Source organism: Mangifera indica, chromosome 3 (genome assembly GCF_011075055.1).
Source record: "Mangifera indica cultivar Alphonso chromosome 3, CATAS_Mindica_2.1, whole genome shotgun sequence".
Taxonomy (NCBI): domain Eukaryota; kingdom Viridiplantae; phylum Streptophyta; class Magnoliopsida; order Sapindales; family Anacardiaceae; genus Mangifera; species Mangifera indica.
In genome coordinates this window covers 7,210,583-7,220,816 of record NC_058139.1, presented here as the reverse complement: position 1 = coordinate 7,220,816, position 10,234 = coordinate 7,210,583, and the positions used below count along the sequence as shown (strand labels likewise).

Below are 10,234 nucleotides of genomic sequence, written 5' to 3'. Positions count from 1 at the left end.
GTGGAAGAAAAACAATGGGAACAGCGCGAATTAGATACATCCTGTTGGCTATATCAATCAATGTCATTCGGCCTTAAATGGATAATTTTAAAAGGGCCAAAACACTGTTCTCACCAACGTTTGATGAAATTTCAAACTGATGCATATCAATTTTCAAAAATTTATAGTCTCATTTATGAGTAATTTTCTGTTAAAACTCTCAGTTAAATATAAAGATAAAATTATTATTTCAATAATAATATTAAAAAAAATATAATTTATTATGTTTTCTCTTTAGATTTTAAAAAGTCACAAATTTATCCTTACTAAAATATTTTTAGTTTTAAAAAATAACTATTTTCTCCCAAACCTAGTTTTTTTCCCCCTCTGTGGCTACCACTCTTGTGGCAATGTCCTCTTCCCATTGTTTTACCTCTGTTCAGTTGGCTAACCCTCTCTAACTATCGAAATTGTTTGATTGACCAACTCACTGTCGAAATTACATAAAAAGATGATGTCTCTTTGTGCGATGAAGAGACAACGTCTCTTCATTTGACGAAACAAAGAGACTTCCTCTTCCTTGACGAAAAGACGACATCTCTTCATGTAGTTTTGATGGTGAGTCAGTTGATTGAACAATTCCCACGGTGAGAGAGGGTCGACCAATCAAATAGAGATAAAAGAACATCGTCAGAGAGGGGAGAAAAAAAACCTAGCTTTGGGAGAAAGTTGTCATTTTTCAAAATTAAAAATATTTTAGTAGAAATGAATTGTAACTTTTCAAAACTGATGGAGGGGGGAAGTATAATAAATTATAATTTTTTAAATATTATTATTAAAATAATAATTTTATCTTTATATTTAATTAAAAGTTTAAATATAAAATTATTTATATGTGAGATTTTAAATTTTTAAAAGTTGGTAGAGATTAATTAAAATTACAGCAAACCTTGGGTGGGAACGAGCCTTTGGCCTTTTAAAAGTATAAGAATTACACATCCTCAAAAAATAAGATAAATTAAACGTATGGAAACTTCTTGTAATCACCGTGAAATACACACTATTTTAAGAACAAAAGAGAAATTTCCTAGGAAGGTTAAGAATACAAATCATAATATTTTAAAATCAAAACTTTAATTTATTTGTTTTAATAATTATTAAATTAATTATTAAATCTAAAATATTATATATTTAATATGATCAATTTAATCTTAAAAAAATAACTCAAGTCAAGTAAGTTTATGACCACTCAAGAGATGCACATGTGATATGACTATATTAAATTGCCGATTGCCGTTCACTTCATTTTAATTATTTTTTTAAGGATTCTACAAATCATATAATAGAATTTTAATTATTTCTTCCGCTGATGTTGATATCTACCTTATTGATTAATTATCCAAAATAATCAAATTCCCACTTTGCTTTTAGAAGCACAATTGTCAAACTTAATAAATTTCCAATTTGATTAAAATCAAACATCACTTGACTTGATCAAAAAATTAATGTACCCACTATTTTGTCACTATTATATGATGAAATTTATATTCTTTGGTCATGATAAGATGGCATGAAGCACACTCTTTTTTTTGTGGGGCCATAAGCCCATCCATTTTTAACTTTCTTTTACATATTTTCACACCTAAGGTGTAATGTCTATTAAGTTACATTAGTCAAATAGATTTGAAGATTTAGAGGTGCATAATTTGAAAAAACAAAAAAAAAAAAAAAGCCTCTATAATTTGTATGAGATTTTTTATTTGGTATGGAAAAGCATACAAAATATGTCAACTCGAAGATTTCACGCGAGTAACATGAAATAAAAAAAAGTGTTGGCCATAAAAGATCTCATCATTTCATTTTTTTTACAAATTTATGTTTTTTTTTTATATATTGAAATGTTTTATTTATGTCTTATTTATTATTATTGCATGGTTGATTAAAATGATATACGAGGTTACTTTAGTTAGATGAAGACAACATTGATTAGCTGAAATATAGATAGATAATAACACAATGATTTATATTTGAGAAAAATTTAAAATGCTTAAAATCTACAAACCATTTGATTAAGCTGTTGAATGATTTTTTAAGTACTTAGTAAAGAAAAAGAAACCATTTATATAGCTATGAGACTTAAAAATTTATTCAATAGAATGTTTTATCACATCAAAGATGATAATAATGTTGTTTGTCACTTTGTCTTTTGACACAACTTTAGCTCATTTATTCCTCTCTTTGGGATACTTACATAAATTTAAGAAGATAATATATAGTTTTAAGTTTGGGAGCACATAGATTTGAAAGTGATAGTAACCAAGATAACAATTCAATACATATGGTCGATGAAACTTTTAACATATCAAAAGGGTAGGTGATAGTATTGATTTTTCTCAGCAACCAATATTTATGTTAAATCGCCTAAGAGTGGTGCAACAAAGGTAAAGTTAATGTAAATGTTGATTATTTGAATCTTATGGATGTGCCTTGTTTACACTTATTGGAAATTATAGAATATTGAGTTAACATAAAGAATGAAAAGACACTTAATTGGTGTTGTTTCGTTTGTGGTGATGAAATGAATTATGTTCTCGTTAACAAAAAGGTGTTGTTTCGTTTGTGGTGATGAAATGAATTATGTTCTCATTAACAAAAATTAAAGAGATAACAAATATTAATTCGGGTGTAGATGACATTGAGTGTTATTTTTAGTAGGTTTGATTACATTCCATGTGATACTCGATCCATTTAATAAATAACCACCAATTGATGACATAAAGACTAATGCAGTTTGCGATCGAATGCACTAGTTACCTTTTCTTCCTTGATTGACCAACAATGCAAATTCCTAATGATGCAACAAAAGAACTTGTGGTTGCTGAGTCATGGATATTTTCAAATACAAAATAAAAAAAAAGGGTCTTGGTAGATGCATTAAAAATTAAAATTCTTGCTTTGGAGTTTGGTTTCCAATTTAATTATAAGCCAACATGATATAGAACATGACTTATGTAGGTGACTACAAGGGTGATAGGTTTGGAAAATTGTGAGTGCCTTTAACTTTGATGCACAGTTGTCTTCTTCACTACTTCTAACATTCATCTTCTAACATTCAATGATGATTGAAGAACACAATAACTTTTAAAGGTTCATGCATAGAATAAGAGATTGCATTTGTGATATAAAAAATTTAGTTGTAGTTTTATATCAAATATTTCGATATAATAAAATTATGTATACCCACTTTTAAATATATAAATTAATATACACATTATATAACATTATGTAATTAGGTAATTTTGAATTAATGATAAATAAATACTCAATCACATAATGACGTATTATATATGTATAAAAATATGTACGTATAATATTATTTGTTTCGATATCATAGCTCTACCAAAACCATTTTACACAAAACTCTATAAATATGATTACTTTTGACAAATAATTTCTTAATTATTGATTTTTAATAGTCTTAGGATGTATAAAAGTGTTTGATGTGCCAATTTTCTTTTAAAATCAAGTAAGTTCTTCAATCATCATTGAATGTTAGAAGTAGTGAATAAACAAACATCCCCAAATCCCAACTATCTTCAAAGTGCATAGAAGCCTCAAAGTTGATTAAAATGAACTTAAAACAAACACAGGCATAAGAGCTTGGGCATCAGTAATATTATGATTTCAAATTATGAAGAAAGAAGAAGTAAATATTTGACTATGGAACAAAATGTTGGGGTCAATAAACGTATTTATCACTATTACAAGCTTTCTTCTCTGATTGAAACTTGAGATTTTTTCCTAGGCTGGACCAATTCAATTACTCGTTCAACACTTTTTTGGATGCCTTTTTTATGGGTTAGTGCTAAGTCGCATTAGGAGAAGAAAAAATGGTGGAGGTGGTCGTCAATTGAGATGTTTTTGTCAAAGCTCCATCAATGAGACGTTTAGTTTACTGTCATCCGTCTTGTAAAACTGGGCTATTGAAAAAAGTCCGTAGTCGATAATATCTGCAGTGTGATGTAACCATGTTGAAAATGTAGCCTTTCAGTTTGAAATTAACGGTAAAATTACTCAATTCTTGAAATAGGGTTAGACAAATAATTAAAAAATAAAGTCTAATTAGTATAATATCATGAAGCACCCCACCCCCCACATCCCACTTTACGATGTTATAAAACAGAGCGATTCATTGGTTCTCAATTTTCAGAGATTTAGATACACTGCTTTACTATTTGTACTGGGTAAAACTGTACAGTTTATCAGCCATATTAATTAAAACTAATTTTGATTATCAAATTAAATATTAAGATAACATATTATAATGATTAAATATTATTTTATTTTTTTTAATGTAGAATCACCTTTATTACCTCATAATTCTATTAATAATTCATTTATAAATGAAGAGTTTTGATTAAAATTAAATATTAAGATTATTCTTTATTAATAGTAATGATTTATTGAAAGAGTATTTAAATTAATTAATAAGAATTTATAATTATTACAAGTGGATTCAAACAAGCATACTCTTAGTAGTAATTGAATTTGCCACAAAATTCACAACAGGTTATGCAATTACGAGACATATTCAGGCATCAATACAAAGTTTTTAGAAAAGGATTGGCTTGTTGACAATCCAATTACAAAGTTTGATTTAGTTAAAGTTCAGAGAGTAACCTTTGATACCTAGAATATAGATCATGAAAGATTCCAGGAAGAACATCGTGCAGAAATGAAGTATTTCTACCTGAGAAAACAATGATTCAATCAAGTTGTTGATGATGCAAGCTTGACATTTTACATCCTGAAACTCGTACAAGCTCAAAACAATGACCAAGACAACCGTAAGCATCAGCTTAAGATCATGTGACACCCCACTGAGTGTTCCATCCAGTGCATGAAGGCCAACTCATCATCTTAAAACCTGGCGGCTAGATCAACTAAATATTTGTATTTATCAGAGACATAAGACTTCACCTTGACGGTAGGTTTACCATCACTGGTTCCTGGAGATGCATATTTTATCCCTATAACTGTTGTTAAACCTGCCACAAAATAAAATACAATTGACCAATTTTACAGTTATAGGAAGTATGCTTGAATTTTAATCAAACTCGCAGAAGGAGATATATCCACAAAATTGTTTCTTGTATCATAGAAATATTTTTCCCACTAGTAGGTAGGATTTACACACATTCAACATGTCCAAGATAAATGATTTTAAACTGCAGCAACTTGGTATAAGATGGGAAATTCAAATCAAACAAAGAGGATCTGGCTTGCACCTAATAATAGTCACTTCCAATTTGTTTTCTACTCAAAAACTTTAAAGACCTAAACTATTCTGTCATAGAACCTTGAATTACTATGAGACTCATTTTAATTGTCATAAAAATTAACATCCAACAAGCAGAAAATAAAACAAAATTGAGAAAATCCTACCATTTTAAACAATTAATACTCAACATTAAAAATTTCATTGATAAAATAGATAAAACTACATGAGAAGGTACTCACTCTGATGCACGCGCCCATATAAAAATCTTTCACCTTTCCAATACTCCAGAGGTCTTGACTTAATTCTGGTGCTTCGTCTTCTTCCAGATTCCCACAACGTACCAGAGGCTAGAAAACAACATATATAGTCATTTGAACAGAAATGCTGAAATTGTTTAAATTGCATTTTGAATTTTTTAGCAAGTAAAATACCTGCAAGGCTTTCCCTACGAGAAATTTCATCCCGTCTGCTTTTTTTGCTTGGACGCGACATTACTTTGCTTTGCTGATTCAGTGGCTCCCCAGTAGATAGAACTTCCTGTTGCAAAATAGAAGCTCTGATCAAAACTAAATTCCACAAGAAAAAAATTTACTACACACAGGCACAATTCTGATTTAATGAGAAACAGATTTGAACCTTGGTATGCTTTTCTGGACCAGTTTCTGCAGTATTGGAGGACCCATCCATTGCATGTTCTTCGACCACAAGATGATTTGCTTGACCTGTTGAAAGGAGAAAAGAGAAAGAGAAACTGAACACAGGTAAAGCATATTAAATCTGGTGCTTTGTCTCAGCCCAGATACCAATGATGTAGTGAACATTAAAACACAACATATATAACTATTTTAACAGATGAAGATTTCGATATTTCATTTTGAATTCTCCATACAAGTAAAATACCTGCAAGTCTTTTCCTACGAGAAACTTTTTCTCGGTTGCTTTTTTTGAGTGGATGTGCTTTCACTTTGTTTTGATCATTTAGTGGCTCCTCAGTAGCAATTTGAGTTTTCTGTTAAAAAAAATCAGATCAGAATTACTTCCAACGGGGAAAAGTTTACAAACAAAGAGTGCATAATACTATTTTTATTGAAAACAGATTGGAAATAACCTCTTTGTGCTGTCCTGGATCAGTGTCTGCAGTATTGGAGGGCCCATCAGATGCACGGTCTTCAACTACAGGAAGATTCTCTTGATCTGTTAAAGGGAGGAAAAAAAAAGAATTTGAGCACAAATACAGAAATCAGCCAATTGCATACGACCCTAAAGGCATCTCTCTCTTCATAAGATGGGTGGATAGCAAAACCACAGGTTCAAATCTGCTTGGGTGCTTACGGTGTTCTCTAAGCAAAATGATGAATACAATCTAATTCCAGATGCACAAAGGTCTACTCTACTAAGGCAACTCAAACAGTCATGCCTGTAGTAAACCAGATTGAAATAGTAAATTATGAGCACAACTTTATGAGGAAATGGTAGCATGAGTATAGTAGAATATTCCATTCCAGGAAATCAAATTGTGCAGCAATAGGATAACTGGTTTCATTATGACAAGTCAAATTAAAAGTCATGACTACCTGTTGGCTCTAATTCTATGCAGAACACTCCGAAAGAAACTGGCACTCAATAAACTTGAATCAATAGCATATCAAGTTCCATCACATGTTCTATGCAGTAATCAATTATGGAATTATCAAATAGAATGTTACCAGATGTGTTTATCCATTGAAAAAGAGAAAAGAAGAAAAAGACTACAGGCATATTACAAGGGACAGAACTACAGCATTTCTGGTTACAGCAGACATTTTATATTTTGAAAGAACTTATAATGACTAGGAAATTGCTGAGTCACTCAAAATTTATTATGATGGATGGGTAAGCAATATCCATTCTCAACTCACTCTGACTACTGTTCAGAATTTCCACAGTTGAGTCCTTCATGTTGAGATCTGGGCATAGAAAATCTCCAGCCTCATGCAGTGTATCTTTCTCGTGTACCTTGTTAGAATAACACACAAGAGCAACATTCAGAGTTGAAGACTTAGTGCAATACCTGACCAAATATAAACAAGTTAAAAGATGAAGTCACCTTGTCATCCAATTCATTTGGGCCAGTTGTCTGAGGATCTGATACAGCATCAGACCTAGCCAAAATCTCATTAACAACCCTGATCTCCATGCAACCACTATGGTTCTCATTTTCCACAGATGCATGAGATCCAATTGAGACTACACCAACTCCAGAACCAAGTCTAGTTAAATTATCATTCACCGTTTTGTCAGATGAATGAGTAGCATTTCCAGTCATCCCATGAGATAAACCAAGATTAATGTCTGCAGCGTCACTTTCTTCCATCATGGAAGACTTCACCTCAGTATAAGTGCTCAACTCCTTTTCCATGTTAACCTTATCAGCTTCTGTTCCAATACTATCAGAAGCAGGATGATTTTTAGCAGTTGACAGGTCAATATCATGAGGAAAATATGGATCACTCAGTGAATTTGACAGCAAGATACGTTGCTTCAACGATATTATTGAGCTCAGTGGACTCTTTGCTGGAGTTGGAGAAGCTAAAGATGAAACAGGACTTTCTGCCTGCTTATGCTTTTTTGGGGTTTTGCTGCTAACTCCTTTTAACAAATTCTGTATGTCTGATAATACATGTCTAGGCTTGGGCAATTTTGCTCCTGAAGCCTTTAAATCGATCCTTCGGACAGCTTGCAATTCAGGGAGATGTAATTTCTCTAGATCAATTGGTTTAATCTGCAAGCGCTCTTGTAAAAGAGAGATTGGATCATCCCCATCAAGCCCTCCACAATTATCGCTCAGCAATTCATCCAAGAGGTCATTAACCTTCTTTTCTGACTTGGCTATTGAACCTACAGGCAAAATTGTTACTCATTCCATCAGGGTCATTAATTGGATGAAAACTAGCAAGATAAGGAAATCAAAAGCCAAATTGTATTATCAGGCTAAAATCTTGAAGGTGATATGGCAGGGAAAAAGAAAGAGAAGTGAAGAAGAGATGTCACCGATTTGGGTGAATTAGTCACCCTTTTTCTTCAATAGCATTCACTCACCAGCTAATTCAGTTTCTTGCAATGCTGCATCAGCTAGCTCGCTTTCTAGTGATGCATTGTCTTGATTGGTTTTTTCTTGTTGCACAATGTAACCAGATGGACTGAGAATGCTCTCTTCCAACAAAGTTTCTTGAGAGGACAGAGCATCTGAATAGCGATGCTTGTATTTAACCGACCTCCTGAAACATGGAATTATAAGGCTATCTTCTATAACTAAAGGAATGAGTCCTTAATTTAAACATTCTGAACATACCCCAAAATCCCTGGCCGACGAGGCCGGGCAGCGATTGACGGATTTTGTGGATTCAAGTCCACGAAATCACCACCTGTTTGTTTTTGTAACTCCTTTCTTGCATCTATTCAACAACCAAAACACCCAGAAAGCTAAGTCAAAAACAACAGCATAAATTAAAAAATGCATAAACATGCACCATTTCTTTTAAAAGAAAAAGAAGCAACAAACTTTTTCTTTCAAGAAAAGAATAATAAACTTACCCTCAAGCTTTTCAAAAGCCAAGAAAAACTCTTCTGGATCTTTCAGTTTATCAATGTCCAAACTTGTTTCCAAATTCACAGTAGGCTGACTGCCGAATGAAGATACAACCTGGTTAAACTAACATTCACAACTCTAAAAAAAAGGCCAATTCTTTTTCCAAGTTAATTGGCACCAAATACACATATTACCTCGAGTAAGGCTTCAAAGAAAACCGAGCTCGCTTGCGACCTAAAGCAGGTCTCCGTTCTTGGGGGTTTTCAGTACCCTTTGCAGCAGCATGCTCATTTTTGTCCTTTGATGTTAAATAACTTGGGACTCCAGATCCAGCGAGTCCTGAACTACTATCTTCAACGGCTTTTGTCTCCTCCAAAATCATATTTGGGCTTGGTAAGGTCTGAAATAACAGCAAAAAAAACAAGCGCATTTCCACTAATTTTAGTAAAAACAACCAATCACAAACCTCAAACATTAGAAATGCCAAATGATAATTAAAACATTAATAAACAACAAACCATTTGAACCCAAAAATTCGACATTCCGATCGGCATTTCTTTAGCAGAAGCCAAAAAAAAAAAAAAACGAAAAAAATAAAGCTAAACGAACTTAAAAAACAGCTTTGAGAACAAGTTACCATGGATTTAAGAAAATTGTGGACGTGATGAAGATCGTGGAGATCGTAGGGCTTAGGAGCGTTTGGAATAGAGGCAAGTGTTCTAGGAAACAGCGCTAGACCCGAGTAGCCCTCCAGCGGATCCTCCGGGCCGGAGCCTCTAATTTGGGCAGTCATCATCCAAGTTTCTGGATTGAATTTGAATAATCCAGATTGAACTGTAACCCTACTCTGACACAGAAGCGTAAATATTTCGAAAAGACGAAGTGAGCGGGAGTGTATTTTTCCACTTTCGAGTTTTGGGCTTCACTGGAATGACTTCATTTTTCATGGACCGGATAAATTGAAATTACAAACAACATCCCCGTTTAAAAACTGACATGAGGCAGCGATTGTGGCACTTTCGACATTTCGTAAGAAGAGAGCAAAATATATGCGAAAACGTGAACGGCAGGATTCGAACCTGCGCGGGCAGAGCCCACATGATTTCTAGTCATGCCCGATAACCACTCCGGCACGTCCACTAGCTTGGGACGGTGAAATTCAAAAATTATATTTCACTTTTTGACTGGCAATTTAGGTAGATCCTTTGATAAATTAAATTAATTAATTACATTAACCCTATTTGATGTACCAAAACAAAATTAATTATATTTTTTTGATGCTAAACTAGTATAATTAAATATCTAATTTAATACCAAAATTATCATTCATCTTTTTTATATGAACCTCAACCCTATATCAACCCAAAAAGAGAAAAAAGTATCACGATAATATTTATTAATATAGG

General features: G+C 32.7%; 1 protein-coding gene and 1 non-coding gene across 2 annotated transcripts; both read right to left on the bottom strand.

Moving 5' to 3' along the window:
• Positions 1 to 4,538: 4,538 nt before the first annotated feature.
• Positions 4,539 to 9,781, bottom strand: LOC123210429 (centromere protein C). The gene is made up of 13 exons (XM_044628779.1): positions 9,466 to 9,781; positions 9,023 to 9,228; positions 8,834 to 8,922; positions 8,592 to 8,694; positions 8,339 to 8,517; positions 7,347 to 8,137; positions 7,159 to 7,255; positions 6,369 to 6,454; positions 6,161 to 6,269; positions 5,897 to 5,982; positions 5,692 to 5,797; positions 5,500 to 5,607; positions 4,539 to 5,027 (listed from the first exon to the last, which is right to left on the bottom strand). Exons 1-13 carry the CDS (start codon positions 9,622 to 9,624, stop codon positions 4,900 to 4,902), a joined length of 2,247 nt encoding a protein of 748 aa, XP_044484714.1. The 5' UTR covers positions 9,625 to 9,781; the 3' UTR covers positions 4,539 to 4,899.
• A 105-nt stretch (positions 9,782 to 9,886) lies between these two features.
• Positions 9,887 to 9,968, bottom strand: TRNAS-AGA. Its single transcript has one exon. It is a non-coding gene; the product is annotated as a tRNA-Ser (tRNA).
• Between the last annotated feature and the right edge of the window lie 266 nt (positions 9,969 to 10,234).

What these genes read in the sequence shown, in the direction of transcription:
- LOC123210429 (XM_044628779.1), bottom strand. Translation starts at nt 9,624, where the DNA reads ATGATGACTGCCCAAATTAGAGGCTCCGGCCCGGAGGATCCGCTGGAG. An exon ending in AATTCTGAACAGTAGTCAGA is followed by an intron (nt 6,455 to 7,158) that starts GTGAGTTGAGAA and finishes TCCCTTTAACAG; the next exon opens with ATCAAGAGAATCTTCCTGTA. An exon ending in ATCCAGGACAGCACAAAGAG is followed by an intron (nt 6,270 to 6,368) that starts GTTATTTCCAAT and finishes TTTTTTTAACAG; the next exon opens with AAAACTCAAATTGCTACTGA.